Source organism: Rattus rattus, chromosome 18 (assembly GCF_011064425.1).
Source record: "Rattus rattus isolate New Zealand chromosome 18, Rrattus_CSIRO_v1, whole genome shotgun sequence".
NCBI classification, from domain to species: domain Eukaryota; kingdom Metazoa; phylum Chordata; class Mammalia; order Rodentia; family Muridae; genus Rattus; species Rattus rattus.
This window is the reverse complement of record NC_046171.1, coordinates 12,804,939-12,822,715: the sequence shown is the minus strand read 5'-3', so window position 1 is coordinate 12,822,715 and position 17,777 is coordinate 12,804,939. Positions and strand designations below refer to the sequence as shown.

General features: G+C 39.0%; 1 protein-coding gene across 1 annotated transcript in view; it reads left to right on the top strand.

The window, feature by feature from the left end:
* Pcdh15 (protocadherin related 15) overlaps positions 1–17,777 on the top strand; it is a 107,329-nt gene that overhangs the window by 52,043 nt on the left and 37,509 nt on the right. The window contains exon 3 of the mRNA XM_032889292.1: positions 2,191–2,279. Within this exon, the coding sequence (XP_032745183.1) occupies positions 2,191–2,279 (89 nt within the window). The remainder of the gene's footprint in view (positions 1–2,190; positions 2,280–17,777) is intronic.

Sequence of the window (17,777 nt, the reverse complement as noted above, 5' to 3'; positions counted from 1 at the left end):
ATTTTCTGTCTGATTCCTAGAGGTTCTGTAAACCCGTCTATTAATAACTGCATTTAGATAACTTGGAGCCAATATGAAAATTATATGGCAATGTGAATGCATTTACTACCATAAATTATGTTGAGATATTGGGTACTAACTAAAATCAATCTTGACTATGCAATTTTACAGTTCTGGTGTACACACACTAATTTTACTGTGATAGTATGTGGGTTTGTGTAGGATTATTTAAGATTTGACTTTAGATTCTCATACGGATATTTGGCAACAATACAGCATACAAGCTATGTAGCAATACAGCCCTCACAAAAAAGGATTAAGTTTTAAACTATAGCTATGGTGGGCTAGAGAAATGGCTCAGCTGTTAAGATCACTAGCTATTCTTTCAAAGGACCCAGGCTCAATTCTACATCATGCTCACAACTGTCTGTCACTCCTGTTCCAGGGGATCTGATACCCTCATACAAGTGCACATGAAGGGAAAGTACCAATGTACATAAAAATAAATATTTTTTAAATGGAGTCTCAAAAAAAAACCCTATAGCTATGACACATTCTATGATCTCTGTCCTAGTTAGGGTTACTACTGCTGTGATGAAAGCTTATGACCAAGAGTAAATTGAGGAGTAAAGGGTTTATATGGCTTGTATATTGTGACTCACTGTCTACTGAGGGGAGCCAAGTCAGGAACTCAAAGGCTGTAGGAATCTGGAGGCAGAAGTTGATGCAGAGACCATGAAGGGGTGCTGCTTACTCCTTATGGCTTGTTCAGTCTGCTCTCTTATAACACCCAGAACCACCATCCCAAGGACAGCAGCATCCACAATGGGATGAGCCCTCCCACACATCAATTACTAATGCCCTACAGACCAATTGGCTCGCCTACAGACCAATATTATGGAGGCAACTCCTCAAATAAGTTCCCTCCTCTGAGGTGACTAGCTTCTATCGAGCTGACGTAAAACTGGCCATCAAAATCACACAACAGATACACCAGTTGTTGTATGGTTTTCTTATTTAAATGAGTGTCATACTTAATAACTACTTACGATAGTGAAAGATAAAGTTGGAAGCTGTAGGGTTCTGAAGAAAAAATAATGTAGAATGCAGTCAGCACACAAGTACTAATTTAACTTCATGTTAATCACAGAAGGATCCCATAGGATACTAAATCAACACACCATAGTCATCAACTCTCGCTAGCATTGCTCATTTTAGTCTCACTGTAGATTTGTGTGCAGGCGTTCTCCATGGATTAGAGATGATAGAATAGACATGGAGCCTCTATGTGAGAAGCCTACGGAATCAGACACTCTAACCCATTTTACCTCCATAGCACCCATTGCAATGAATAAACGATCTTTAGATTTAAAAATTCTAAATGATATTTATAATCTGCTGGGTGTTTCTTACTAAAGAAATCAAGGTACAACCAAAGTTCCACTTCTATGTCATTGTCTTAGTCACCGTTCTATTGCTGTAAAGAGTCACCATGACCAAGGCAACTATTAAAAGAGAATGCATTTATTTGCAGTCTCTCTTAAAGTTTCAGAGGATTAGTCCATTGCCATCTTGGCGGGGGGGCAGGGAGCATGGTGGTAGGCATGCAAAGGGGGGGAAAAGAGGGAGAGCATGGTGGTAAGCAGGCATCAGGGTAGAGGAGGAGACCATGGAGGATGGTGGTAGACAGGCATACAAGGCAGCCATAGCTGAGAGCTGCATCCTGATCCATTTGCAAAAAAAGGGAGACTCTGGACCTGGCATGGGTTTTTGAAACTTCAAAGCCCAGCCCCAGTGACATAGTTCCTCCAACAAGGCTACCTTCCTAATCCTAATCCTTCAAACAGTTCTACTCCCTGGTGACTAAGCCTTCAAATAAGAGCTTATAGAAGCCATTCTTATTCAAACTGCCATGGTAATCATAGATTTCTAAAAGCAAGCTCAAAATCAAAATAATGAAATCCACTGAGCATCTAACTTTTAGCTCCACAGCAAGTCTCCTACCTATTTCAAGTAGTGGTTTATTCCTAACACCGATAGGAAATCATGTAATTTTAAAAAATCATCCAGCAGTGAGTTAAAAAACAAGAAGCTACAACTTCTAGAGATAGTAGCGAACAGATAATACGAATATCTAAAATGTCAATTTCCATGATTAGGACTTAAATACGTTCTGTTTTCACTTTTCAGGTCTCCGTGGTCAATCAACTGGATATGCAGGTCATTGTCTCCAATGTGCCCCCTACATTAGTGGAAAAGAAGATAGAAGATCTTACAGAGTAAAGGATTTTGTTTGTTAATAGATTCTATCTCCATAGAATTTAACTCCATAATCTTGGTTTGACTGGGTCATTTAAATTACAATATTTAAATTAGAAAAGTTTTAAAAGATAGTTTCTTCATGCTGGTCTTACTTAATCTTTCCCCAAGCTGTAGGGTTTCACTAGAAACCCTTGTTGACCCTTAGAGAATTACATATTCTTTGACAAGGTAGATGAATAGGTGCTAGTGTTCCTTTTACTTCCATTCTTTTAAAAACTATAACACATACACACACACACACACACACGCAATTTTACCTTGATCAGTATTTTTAAGTATGTTGTTGTTGAACATGTTCTATGACTTTTTCAACTCATAGAAAAGATTCTATGTCCATTAGCTAACAGCTGTCCCCTAACTTTACCCTCTGACCCAGGTACCCACAACCCACATTCTGCTCCTAACAGTGTGAAATTGACCTTTTAACTCAGGTTGTAGAGTGGAAAAAAAAAAAAATATATATATATATATATATATATGTCACCTTTTGTGACTGATTTGCTTCCTTTGGCCTAACATCCTCCAGGTTCATCTATTTTGACATGTGACCATATCTACTGTGATCCAACTATTTGTGTTAGGTTTTGGTTTTTGCTTGTCACATGGGCCCTCTCTAATTTTCTGGCTTCAACCTTCCCTTACTCTACACGTATATTAAACATTGTAAGTTACAGTCCACACACATATGACCTTTGTATGCCAGGGCCTGAATCCTGAATTACATTATCTAGTATATGCTATTTACAGTTTTATACATTTTCCTCTAAATAATTCCACGTAGTCTCAGTTAAGTAAAATTCTGTTGAGTATCTGTACTATGTTTTCATTGTCTATCCAATAGTTGCTGGGTATCTAGGGCTAATTTGATTCCCTTGATATTGTGTGCAGATCAGCTGTACTCATAGATGGGCAGGTATCTCTATAGGAAATGCTAGGAGTAGAATAGCTGGATTGTGTGGAAGTTCTGTTTTCAGCTTTCCGAGAAGTCCCCACAGTGATGCCCACTGTGGCCTCCCCACAACACGCCCACCAAGAGTGAATCCAGATTCTTCTTTATCCACACCCAGGCCAACATTTGAGCTCATCTTTTGATGACAGTCACCGTGACCGTGGCAAAGAAGAATCTCAGAGTATTGGTAGCAGGTAGCATGGGTTTCCCTGGCAGCTAACAATGCTGAGCATTTCTAAAACATTAATTGATCATTTGTATTTCCCCTTCTAAATATTCTGTTCAGTTCCTCAGCCTATTTTTGTTTAGGTTGATTTGTTTTCTATAGTGATTACATTTTTTAGTTCTTTTTATATTCTTGATACTAATCCCCTATATGATGTATAACTGGCAAAGCGTCTATGCTGGTCTATAGGCTGCCTGTTTACTAGTTATTTCCTTTACTATACAGATGGTTTTAGTTTTGTGTTGTCTCATTTGTCATTATGGCCTTATTGTTTGAGCTACAGGACATGCATCTTGACATGTTTCCCCTGATTTTTTTCTAGCACTTTTAAGACTGCATTATGTTGTAGTCTTTGATCCATTTGGTGTTTATCTTAGTGCAAGATGAGAACCAAGGATCTGGTTCCATTTTTTTCATCTGTGGGTATGTAGTGTTCTCAGCACTGTTAGTCCAGTCTCCAGTGAGGGCTCTTTACATCTTTGTAATGAAAAATAATAATAACCGGATGTCTCTGCAGAGGTTTCTATCTGAGTCTTTATTTTATGCCACCCTTTACATGCCTGCTTTTGTGCTAGCACCATGAGGCTTTTATCACAATGGCTCTTCAGCATAACTCAGAATAAGGGCTGGAACTACCTCTAGCATTATGCTTTCTGCTCAGGGGTGCTTTGGCCTTCTAAAGTCTGCTGTGTTTCCAAATGAATTGTTAAGATTTTTCTGTTCATGTCTGTGGAAATGACTTGGTGGGGGGTGGTTAGTTGGAATTGCATTGAATCTATAGAATGTTTCATATGATGCCTGTTTTCTCAGTATTTTTTTCTCTTCTAATCTAAGCACATGGAAGATCTTCCCAATATCTAGTGTCTTCTGCAGTGTGTCTCTTGAGTGTTCAAAGTTTCATTGGGGAGGTCATTTGCTTCCTTGGTTAGGTTTAATATTTTATTGTGTGTGTGCACACAATAAAAGTGAAGTAATTTTGAGCAGCTTCCTTTCCATAATTTCTTCATCAGCATCATTATTACCGACAGATAAGATAGGAAGGCCATAGGCTTCTGAACACTGATCTTACATGCTGCCGCTTTGCTGAGAAAGTTCATTATATCTAAAAAGCTTCGGGTGGCATCTCTGAGGTTTCACGAGAGAGAATCCTATCTTTTGTAGATGACCATGCTTTGACTTCCTACTTTGTGAGTTTTAGCTCCATCTTGGTGTTCTTGGTATGCTATGGAATGAAAAGCAAGAGTGCACAGTTTTGTATTGTTCATGATTTCAGTGAATTGAAGGATTTGTCTCAACACTGTCCTCTCTGTGTCTGCCTCTTCTTCTCTCCAGCTATGATGTGAGCAGCTCTCTCCCACCATGCACGCCTTTCCACCATGATATATATATATATATATATATATATACAGATATAGATAGATATAGAGATAGATACAGATATATATACACACACATATATGTATATATCATTATGTATATATCAATGTATATGTGTGTATGTATATTATCTATACACAATATATGTTCATATATATCAATGTGTATATATATATATATGTGTGTATATACATGTATATATGTGTGTGTATACACACACACACACACCTTGCTCCATACCTAAATGCAGAGAGACAACTGGCTAGGGACCAAAACTGTCAGACAAAATCAAATGTTTCTCTTTAAGTCGATCCACTCAGGTGTTTTGCAATAGTGACAAAAACAAGACTACAACATTCTTGGTAGTTTGTTGTTGTTGTTGTTGTCTTAATGCAAAAGGAACTTACTTATTACTTTTTCTGAACTATTAGGTTTTTACTCGATTTTAGCAGAGAAGGAAGAACCCCCTCCATTTGCAAGAAGATTGAGCCACTTGAAACTCGTTGTTTATAAGAAGTTGTATTTCTTTCCTGGGTTGAAAATTAATGTAGAATTACCTTCAGAAAGCATTCTGCACCAATCATCATGTGCAGGAAGTAAAACAAGTCTAAATGAATATGTATATCTAGTTGGTACTGAAGTATCCTATGGCAGAATTTCAACTACAGGCAGTTATTAAACCAACAAAATGAGAGAAAACAAAAATAAAAATCATAACAGACAAACTTAAAAAAGAAAATCAATTTGGTTTCACTGATTAAAGGTCCCACTAGATATCTCTAGGTAAAGATGCCTGTAGGGTACCCTGTTTGTTTGCATTGCTTATTATAAGATGTTGTTCTTTTATTTTAAATATCCGTAACAGTCACCATTCATCCATACACTCTACTCTGAATTCTTATAACCAGAACTGTATCAGTTGGGAGAAATGTATTTACAGGAATATAGTGAATTGACTAGCTTTTGGACTAGATGTAGATAGAGAAAAATTAAACACCCATCTGTTCTACCTTTCTATGCTTCATTAACAATATAACAATAATAGATTGAGACAACATTGAAAGATTAGCTGTTGTGCTTAAGTGGTACATTTTGTTATGCATGAGCGTGTGTACACGTGTGAGTGTGTGTGCATGCACGTGAGCACGCATAAGCATTCATGTTTATAGGTGCACACACCCATGTGCTTACATGCAGGGGACACTGGCAGTCCTGCTCTATTGCCCCTGTGTTACATTTTGAGGCAGGGTCTCCTGCAGACCCTGAGGCTCTCTGCTCTGGCTAGGCTGGATAGCCAGTGAGCTCCCCAGTTTACCAGTCTCTGCCTCGTGATGCAGAGGTTACAGGCATCAGTGGCCATTCCTGACATTTACATGCGTGCTGGGGATTTGAATTTGGGTCATCTTCTAAGAAAAACACTTTTATCTACTGAGCATTCTTCCCCAGTCACCAAAATCAATGAACCCCTTAGACAACACGAAAATGTCTTTTTTTTTTTTGTGTGTTCTCTGCTTAACTAGATTTTCACTTTAAAATACCTTAAAAATCAAGGGAGAAAAAGATATGGATAGCTAAATATTATATATATATATATATATATATATATATATATATCAGCCTGTTTTGTTCTTTCCAAATATAAGATTATTCAGTTCAGCTTTTTTTTTCCTGAACATTTGCACCAAGACTAAGTAGGAAGCAGTTTCACTATCAAAATGGGCACAGTGCTAGCCACTGTTCCCACAAGAAGCTGTGCAGCTCCTTTTCAGAGATGAACTAAGTACAGTGACCCCTTTGAAGTACCTCACTTTCATTCTCCATAGATACAAAGTGAATAATTTACCATTTCAATGTTTTATGCTCTGAATCCAGACATTTGGTCAAATAGAACAGTGTTATTTTATAATGCAACCCAAGTCGTAGTGTCAAATCAATGAATCTTTTACTCAGGACTGTGTGCTGAGCAGCAGCAATCAATTCTGTGTCTTCTGAATCATGCGTATAGTTTTTGTCTTAAATGTCTATGGTTTATTCATGGGTTTTTTTTTCTGTCTGAGCAGTAGTAGCTCAGACAGAAATTCAACCGCTTGCATTTAAAAATCCCGTTTGTATCAGTAACAACAAATATTGTTGTAGATGCTTTCATTCATGTCTCGTGTGTTGGCCACTATATTGAACTATTCTTTTTTCTTTACACTACAGATTTTGTTCCCCTCCCAGTCTATGCCCCCCCACCCGACTGTTCCATATCCATACCTCCTCCCTGCACCCCCAACCCCTGTGTCTCCACAAGGATGTCCCCACCCTAGCAGACCTCTAAACTTCCTGGGGCCTCTAGTCTCTTGAGTGTTAGGTGTATCTTCTCTGATTGAACCCAAACACGGGAGTCCTCTGCTGTGTATGTGTTGGAGGCCTCACCTCAGCTGGTGTATGCTGCCTGGTTGGTGATCAGGTGTCTGAGAGATCTCAGGGGTTCAGGTTAATTGATTCTGCTCTTCCTCCTACAGGGCTGCCCTCCTCAGCTTCCTCCAGCTTTTCCCTAATTCAACCAGAGGGGTCAGCAGCTTCTCTTCATTGGTTGGGTGCACATATCTGCATCTGACTCTTTCAGCTGCTTATTGGGTCTTTTGGAGGTTAGTCATGATAGGTCCCTTTTTTGTGAATACCCCATAGCCTCGGTAATGGTATCAGGTCTTGGGGGCCTCCCTTTGAGCTCGATCCGACTTTGAGCTGGACCTTCTTTTCTTCAGGCTCTTCTCCATTTCCATGCCTGCATTTCTTTCAGACAGGAAGAATTATGAATCAGAGCTTTGACTGTGGGATAGCAACCCCATCCCTCACTTGATGCCCCGAATTATTTTTTTTTCTTTTTTCTTTTTGTCGGAGCTGGAGACCGAACCCAGGGCCTTGTGCTTGCTAGGCAAGCGCTCAACCACTGAGCTAAATCCCCAACCCCCCGAATTATTTTTAATGGTCCAGGCCAACTTACTCCAAAGAGAATGAAATAGTGTACAGTGACTTAGACAGTATATCAGGGTAAAATACATTGAAAAAGCAGTTCAGAAAAATAAAGAAAATTAAAGAATCCTCAGAAGCAGGCAGGCCAGATTGCTGGGTTTATGTAATAACCAAAACAAATGAACAAACAAACGATAATGGTAACAAGAGAATTTGCCTCAGACAGGGTGAAAAATAAGAACTGATTGATAGCAAGGCTTTCCTCTGACCTCCACATAGGTGCCATAGCATACACAAGACTGAAAACAACAAGAATGGAAAAATGTCCAGGATAAGGAGGCAGATCAGTTGGTAAAGTGCTTGCTGTGCAAACATGAGCCCCAAGTATGGATCCTAAGTACCTGTGCTCAATGAAAGCAAATAATAAAGAACCTAACAGAGCCTTATATACCACAGGGCAAACATAAGACAGTGAGCAATCACTACAGAGACTTCCATACACCACAGAGCAAACACAGTGAGCAATCACTACAGAGCCTTCTAAACACCACAGAGAAAACACAAGACAGTGAGCAATCACTACAGAGCCTTCCATACACCACAGAGCAAACACAAGACAGTGAGCAATCACTACAGAGCCTTCCATACACCACAGAACAAGCACAAGACAGTGAGCAATCACTACAGAGCCTTCCATACACCACAGAACAAGCACAAGACAGTGAGCAATCACTACAGAGCCTTCCATACACCATAGAGCAACAAGACAGTGAGCAATCACTACAGAGCCTTCCATATACCACAGAGCAAACGCAAGACAGTGAGCAGTCACTACAGAGCCTTCCAAACACCTCAGAGCAAACACAAGACAGTGAGCAATCACTACAGAGACTTCCATACACCACAGAGCAACAAGACAGTGAGCAATCACTACAGAGACTTCCATATACCACAGAGCAAACACAAGACAGTGAGCAGTCACTACAGAGCCTTCCAAACACCTCAGAGCAAACACAAGACAGTGAGCAATCACTACAGAGACTTCCATACACCACAGAGCAACAAGACAGTGAGCAATCACTACAGAGCCTTCCATACACCACAGAGCCACAAGACAGTGAGCAATCACTACAGAGCCTTCCATACACCATAGAGCAACAAGACAGTGAGCAATCACTACAGAGCCTTCCATACACCACAGAGCAAACACAAAACAGTGAGCAGTCACTACAGAGCCTTCCATACACCACAGAACAAGCACAAGACAGTGAGCAATCACTACAGAGCCTTCCATACACCATAGAGCAACAAGACAGTGAGCAATCACTACAGAGCCTTCCATATACCACAGAGCAAACGCAAGACAGTGAGCAGTCACTACAGAGCCTTCCAAACACCTCAGAGCAAACACAAGACAGTGAGCAATCACTACAGAGACTTCCATACACCATAGAGCAACAAGACAGTGAGCAATCACTGCAGAGCCTTCCATACACCACAGAACAAACACAAGACAATGAGCAATCACTACAGAGCCTTCCATACACCATAGAGCAACAAGACAGTGAGCAATCACTACAGAGCCTTCCATATACCACAGAGCAAACACAAGACAGTGAGCAGTCACTACAGAGCCTTCCATACACCACAGAACAAACACAAGACAATGAGCAATCACTACAGAGCCTTCCATACACCATAGAGCAACAAGACAGTGAGCAGTCACTACAGAGCCTTCCAAACACCTCAGAGCAAACACAAGACAGTGAGCAGTCACTACAGAGCCTTCCATACACCACAGAACAAACACAAGACAGTGAGCAGTCACTACAGAGCCTTCCATACACCACAGAACAAACACAAGACAGTGAGCAATCACTACAGAGCCTTCCATACACCACAGAACAAGCACAAGACAGTGAGCAATCACTACAGAGCCTTCTAAATACCACAGAACAAGAAGACAGAGAACAGGCCTTTTATTCAGCTGTCCATGGCCAATTCAATAGTGTCTTATAGGGCTCATGTTGCTTTGTCAAGTTTTTGGAGGGAAAAGAGGGTTTTTTGTCTGTTTACTTGTTTGTCTGTCTGTCTTATGGCTTTCTGGAAATCCAGGAGCCAGAAATTGATGAAGGGAAATGCATTTCATCAAACCCAACTTTTTCATTTGAATCTCAAGTTAGCATAGAAGGTCTAGCTGGGGCATTCAATCAAAGTATATCTCGGTAGATGTCCTGTGTTCCCCCCTACCTCCCTGCTACTGCAAATTTCCAATTTCTTTGCCTCTTTCATGATCAATGTGTCCCCTTGTCCTGCCTCCCTCTTCCCACCTCCATTCTCCTTCATCATAACCTATTCTTACCCTCCCTTGGTGCTTTCTAGTTTTTGAGACCACACACACACACACACACACACACACACACACACACACACACACACATCTACATTATGTATAGGCTAGAATATGAAAATGAGAGAATATGCTGGGTTTGTAGTTGTTTTGGTTGGGTGGTGGTGGTGGTGGTGTTTTTCCTGACTTCCAGTCACCTCATCCATCCATTTTCCTAAAAGTTTTATGAACTCATTTTTCTTAATAACTAGACATTATTCCTTTTATTAAAAAAAAACTAACTTTGAATGTTCTTTGGATGTTACCCAGGAACAGTATAATTGGGTCATGGGTTAGTTCTATTTTTAATTTTTGAGAAATCTCCACACTGATTTCCATGAGGACTACACTGGTTTATAGTCACACTGGCAGAAGGAAAAATATACTCCAAAAGATATGGAACGGATTTCATTCAATGGTGGTTCTTTCCAGCATTATTAAAGACACTCTTTTTCACCACGTTGTTGACACCTTTGTTGAATGTTAGGCAAACACAGCTATGGATGGGTTCTATAGCTATGCTGGCTTATTATGGCTTTCCAATTTGTTCTCATCAGTCTGCCTATCTTCTTATACCTGTATCGGTCTGACTTTGCTGGTTGCTAAAGCTCTGTCATATAATCAGAGACCATGTACCATGATACCTCAGTCTATGTTCTTTATCCTTAGCATTGCTTTGGTGTTTACTTTTGTGGATCCATATGAATTCTTGGATTACTTTTTTCTTGGTTTTATGAAAAATAATATTGACATTTTGATGGAAATTGTATTGAATCTGTATATTGCTTGGCAATGTAGTTATTTCCATGCCATTAATTCTGCCAAATTCATCTTTGCTTTCTCTTTTTCAGTGTCCTGAAGTTTTCACTGTGGGGGTCTTTTACTTTATTGATTAGATATATTCATATTCATATGTACTTTATTATTTTGAAGCTATTATGAATACAATATTTTTCCTAATATCTTCTTTTGCAAGTAAATTGTGAGAATATGTGAAGACTAGTGATAGTTTTAACCTGCCATTTTATGGAAACTTTTAAATATATCTGTGAGGGCTTTTTAATTTTTATAATTAAAGAGTCTTTTTAATTATAGAATCATACCATCTGCAAAGAGGAACAGTTTAATGTTTTCTCTTATTTCCAACTGTTTTGTGTGTTTCTCTCATCTTATTGCTCTATCTATGACTTCAATGATGTTATTGAATAAGAGAGAAGAAAGTGGACATCCATAGCCCATTCCTGATTCTGGGGGCAATGCTTTTGTTTTTCCCCATTTGTCATAATTCCAGTGATGTTGTGATGGTTTGAACAAGAATGGCAGCCATAGATATTGTTTGCAATTTTGATCCTCAGTTGGTAGACTATTTGGAAGGCTTGGGAAGTATGGCCTTGTTTGGCAGACTGTGTCAGTGGAGGTGAGCTTTGAGGTTTCAGACTAATTATACCATCCCCAGTGTCTCTTCTTCTATCCTTTGTGGTTGTGTCTCAAGATGTGAGCTCTTAGCTACTACTCCAGTGCCATGCTTGCCTGCCTGCTTTCAGGCTTCCCTCACCATGATTCATGTTCAGGGACTCTAACTATCTAAAGCCATGAACTCCAAACTAAATGGGTTCTTTGGTAAAGTACCTCAGTCATGGCGTTTCATCACAGCAGTAGGTACGTAACTGAGAAAGTCTTTGTTTTTCACAGGCATACTCCAAAGTCATTTCTGCCATGACTTTGGACGTGAAGGTCTATTGAACATTTTCAAATTCTGTTTCTTCCTCTTTCAAGATTTTTTGTCCATATAATGTGATTTTTGTAAGTTGAACCAACCTTGCATCCTCTGGAAGATTCTTGTTCTTTTGAGAATTTTGGCATTTATTGGTTTTCTTCTTGTTGTTTTTGTTGCTGCTGCTGTTGTTACTGTTGCTGCTGTTGTTGTTGCTGTTGATGTTACTGTTGTTGCTGTTGCATCACATAGGGTTTTGGTAACAGGATAACATCTTTTTTGTGGAATGGACTTAGTAGTGTTTCACTTTTTGTTTTATGGAACAAATTGAAAAATGTTGGTATTAGATTCAGGAATAACATCGAAGAAAACAAAGCTTTTCCATTTCAAATCTTCACCCTCGCAGTGGGTAGCTAAGTTTGTTAAAAGCTTTTGTGGTCCATACTGGGTTATGAGACATGGTATTATATCCCTAATGCAGCATGTGGTCCCTCTTCTTTCTGTGCTTTGCCTGTCTGTGCTGTCTGTCTTTCTCCTCAGAATGAAATGTAATCTCTGTCCTTGTCTTTGAAATTCCTTTAACTTCAACTCTAATCTGGGACCTCCTGGGGCCAGAACCTGTATGTTCCTTTTAGACAAACACGTTGCTTTTCTATGCATCAATTCCTGTGAGTTAAAAAACGCTTTCTTTAATTTAAAATATGATATGAATAGGCCGAATCCTTTGAAAGATTAAGGAAGCCAGGCATAGTGACATATATCTGTTAGTTCAGTACTGGGAGGCTGAGAGAGAAGACCGCAAGTTGAAGGCCTCCCTAGAGTACAAAGTAAGACATTCTCAACCTTCAAAAATGGACTACAGAAGACCTAGAAAAGGATTGTGTAGGTCACAAGTTCTTCCTGCTCCATTCGTATTGCATATCAATGACTACAAGAGCAGAATGAAGTCACTTTCCAGACATTTGCTGATGGGGTGATGATCTCCTCTCTCACACTGTCTCTAAACATTAGATCAGCATCATAGATCTGTACTTCTAGCAGTGCCACCACAACACTTCATGTGGGAGTCCTACTGTCAGTTCCTGCTAACAATAGTATTTGGATTTTAAATAGACATAATACTGGTGAGAACTTAAGCCCGGAACTATTTTTCTTTCTGTTATTGGTCAGTCATCTTCAATTCATCCCTTTTAGATAAACCCTACAGTTAGTCTCTCATTCGTTTTTGCTTTGGCTAAACCTACATGAGGCTAAAATATCCTGCAGTGATTTAAAAAATATGGTCAAACAATGCCATGTTTCTCAGTGTTCATGCAAAGCTCAAGCACCACTGTTGAATTTTCAAAATGTTGAATAAATCCTCTTGCTAAAACAGTGCAAACCAAGAACTGTGTGTTCAAACTAGTGAAACTGAGAGAAATAGTCCATGACCATACAAGGAACAGAACAGTCAATGGTATCCAGTGCACCTTACAATGCTTATATTAACTTTACAAAGTCAGGATAGTGCTTTCCTGTGTGTCTAATGCATAGACAAGTAGATGACACTTGACTAAGTATAATAAGTGTACATATGTAAATTATATGTATGTATTACATATGTAATAGTTGTATTACATATGTAATAATTGTAAGAAGAGGTAACTAAGACTATTAACTCTGTATATTAATGTATCCATCATTACAATATCACACAGAGCATTTTCACTATAAAACATCCTCAGTACGCTCACTTATATTGTAAGCATTTGATAAATGAACATATAACAGGAATTACTGTCAGTTTTAGTGAAGCACACTTATTTCATATCATCTCTCACTCATCTGTATGTACTCTGAATCCTAGGCCAATATATTCTTTTTCACATTGTAATTTATATTATTAAATTCACACTCTCCATTATTCAATATGAAATGTCTTTCTCAAAGAACATATGATAGGTCATATTACCTAATGATTAATGTTTATTTCTTCAATTTTAAAGTACCAATTGACTGAAAAACCTTTATTCATAGGACTTTGTGGTCAACCTCATATACTTTAAACACTTTACTTCTATGCTTCAAATACCACTAGAATTTATTAAACATTTTTTAGAGAATGTTAAAAGGAAATCAAGATTTTCCATGGGCCTCATCCCTCATGCCTTAGCCAGTGTTGTCAATTTAACCAACCTGTGTATTCTATACAGTTGAGCCATTATGAGACATAATTATCGCCTAACTCCAGAACTTACAGTATGACTCACTCTGGATCTAGAACATTCTATGGATTTAAACAATGTGTGTTCCTGCGGCTTCAACATGCTAAGCTGGACCAGCCATCCAAAAATGCTGATTAAAGAGATGAATGATGTAAAACAGACTGGAGCAGGGGTATTAATTCTATGTGGCCACATGGGAAGAGCAAATAGAGGGGGCCAGCAACACTCCCCCCCCCCGAGTCTGCCATCTAGCTGCAGTCATGAGATTTAGGTTCGTAGGGAGGAAAAAATGTATTCACAATTAAGCAACCTTGGTCAAGGTGTGATCCAGCACATCACTGACCCATCATTGTCTCAGTTCCTGGGACCCCCACAAGTGATCAGATGGACTGTTAATATACGGACTGGTCTCATCACCACAGAGGACTAACCTGGTTTCTAGATGAGTACTTCTGTTGCGTACTGCTTTATTCTCTCAAGACAATTCCCCTCATATGTAGAGGGGTCTGACATCTCTGTGTTCTTGTCCCTCCTGGAAACTGATGCTCGCTTAAGACAATGACCTCTTCTTTGTCTTCACCCTTGAAGGGAGGGAAATGAGATAAGTAAGACACTACTTGAGTGGTTAAAATTTCCATGATGAGTCAAGCAGAGCCTGACCCATTGTAAAGGACACACACAAAAATGAAAGGAGATGTCAATCAATCTGTCATTCAGAAGAGGACCCGGATCTCATTCACCCTTAGAAAAGATATGTTTCTAACTGCCTAAACAGTTACAATGATTTGTGTGCAACATTTTAATGTCAAATTTCCCTTAACCAATCCCTAGAGCATACTCTTTGCCTTTTGTTTTTGTGGTTTTGTTGAACCCAGTATGTAATATACTGCCCTTATGTATCTATAGGCCACATATTATGTATTTAACCAAGTTATAAAAACATCATTTATGTTGAACACATCTAGACAAACAAGTGTAGCAGCTATCTGTATCGTATAAGAATTGTATTAGTTATCATTAGTCATGTAAAGATGGTTCAGGTCATTTGGCAGGAGGTGAATAGATTAAATGCAAATGCTATGACATTTTGCACAAAGAACTCAAAAATCCACAGACTTTGCAATTCCCAAGGAGTTCTGAAACCATCTCCATGGAAACCGAAGGACAATGGAGTTCTTCAGTATTGCAGCCTTTTCAAGTTGACTTCTTTCATAAAAACCTAAGGTTGCTCCACCATTGCAGGACCAGATAGATCATTTCTTTTTATCACTGAACAGTTCTTCAGGAAGAGCATGTGTTTCTGGGATGCCACTCTGGGTCTTCCCTGCTCCCTAGTTCTTGTTTTCTCCATCAAATTAATTCAAATGAGATGCTCAGAGCTCAGTATAGAAGACAAGCATAGTTATACAGAACAATAGAAACACACTAGAAAGGTAAGAGAGCTAGAGCGAACAAAGGCCAGGAGAGCACTATGCCAGCCTTCATGTTTAGTGGGCTTTACACTATTTCTTCATGTCTCTGGAATAGACACCATCCCTGACAGAGGCACGGGTTCTTTCTAGATATTGATGGCCACATTTGGCTGCTAGTATGTGCAATGTCTTAAGAGAGAGGGCAACACTGTCTCTTTGTTTTTTATCAGAACACCTTGCCTAGGTAGTAATTTTATGACCTTTCAGACACTTTAGGATGGTTCTCTATTGCAGCCAGAGATGGGAACCAGATCCCATTCATCTGTCCAATAATCAAAAGGATCACCTACTCCTCCTTTTCAGTTCCCTGGTTTTACCTTCAAGCTTCCTAATATCTGAATAGTTTAACAGATATACCACAGTTTATTTGTCCAAAACCCTTCTTCTGAAAGACACCCTTGTAATTTCTAAGTTCCTAAAGTTCTAATTCACAGCAAACTTAATGAATAAGCTGATGCCAAGAATACAGATTTCTGTCAATGGCAGTCAAAATGATTGCGATTTCACATCAATGTAAAATATGGGATCCATAGAATGACAAAGACCGAGAGATAGGACAGTTGCACATGTCTATGTGACCATGAAGCAATTAGGAAAAGGATAAGTGCTTGGCTGTTGCTACCTATTAGAATGCTACCCCACATGCCAGCAGCTCCCTGGTGCTAGAAATTGAATGAGCTAGCTAGCTTCAGCACATAGAGATGTATTGGAAGAGCTTTGATCAGGATCAGGGTGAGAATAGAAATTAGGGGGGAGCACAGTCACCAGCTAGGACCAAAGACCGACAGCAAGACTACAACAAGGGCCTGCAGCAAGAACTGTAAGAACGTGGGGGATGAGCAAACTTGAAGGTGTGGTCTACATTTGGTCACTTGGGATGAAGGGAGGGAAAAGAACTCTTCTGTTTTAAGGGGGAGTAGTTGATAGTTTTAATTATGCATTCTTTTTGTTTTATGTCTAGGTGACATTGCTCTGTTAAAGGTGCCCAAATGAAGTCTTTCTTCCTACTTTTCTTCATGCTCTTCTTCCTTCTTTATCTTCCCACTGTGTCCATCTTCTTCTCTGTCCCCTCTTCTTCATCCTTATATCCATCCTTAACTCACAGCAGCAGCTAATTTTCCTTTGTCCTATGTGGTAAGTTCAGTGAAATTCAAGGATCCTTCCTTTGTATTCTTCCAAAGGCAATTCCTTTACATAGTGAAGAGCATGGGCAAGAAACGGTGAGAGGTCCTGTGGGTGAAACTTCTCACACACTCTTTTGAAACTTGCCTCTCACTAGATACCACCTTCACACATACCCTTCATATACCTTTCACTCTGCTGAGCTCTCATTGGTTCAGATACTATCCCGTGTTTTTATGTTTGCTTGTTTGTTTCTTTATCTGTGCGTTTTAAGTGACATTCAGGGAAAATATCCTTAAGACCAATACTAAGAACTTCCTTCCATATGTTCTTTGGTTCTTCTGGTTTCAAGTTTTATATTCAAATCTTTTGACCACATTGAATTTTGTATATGATAACCCAACAAAAAATGGTCAAGTAACTCAAAAGGAGCATTCTTCGAACAACAATGGGCAATGGCTGCACAAAGCAGACGTTCAGCTAACCATCATCACGTGGGCATAAGTCAAGATCATGTGAGAAATTGCCTTCATCATCTGAGGATAGATAATGTTAAGATTTTCAAAGTAAAATGGAGCAGTGACGTTATGCAGAAAGCAGAATAGTTACAGATATCTCGAATGAGATGAAAAGGTGTGTAGTTACTATAAAAAAACACGGAGGAAGTTTTTCAAAACATTTAAAAATTAAATACTGTTATGATCCAGCAATTTTGCTTTTAGACATCCTTTAACAGAATATCAAGTAGATGTGTGTACTTCACATTGATTTCTACATAATAGAACAGTGCAAATGTCTAATCACACAGAGATCATATAATAAAGATAAATTTAACAAATGTTTAGTAGGTAGATACAGAAGATGGAAAAATACTTTTTTAAGGTACGTTATTTGAAAAACATTTTAGCTTTATTATTTTTGTTGGGGGGAATAGAATCATTTTCTATTGTATTTTTTTAAATAAAGAATGGATATTGGAGCTTTTATTTATTTTATGTATGTAGCTGTCTTCAGACACGCCAGAAGAGGGCATAAGATCCCATT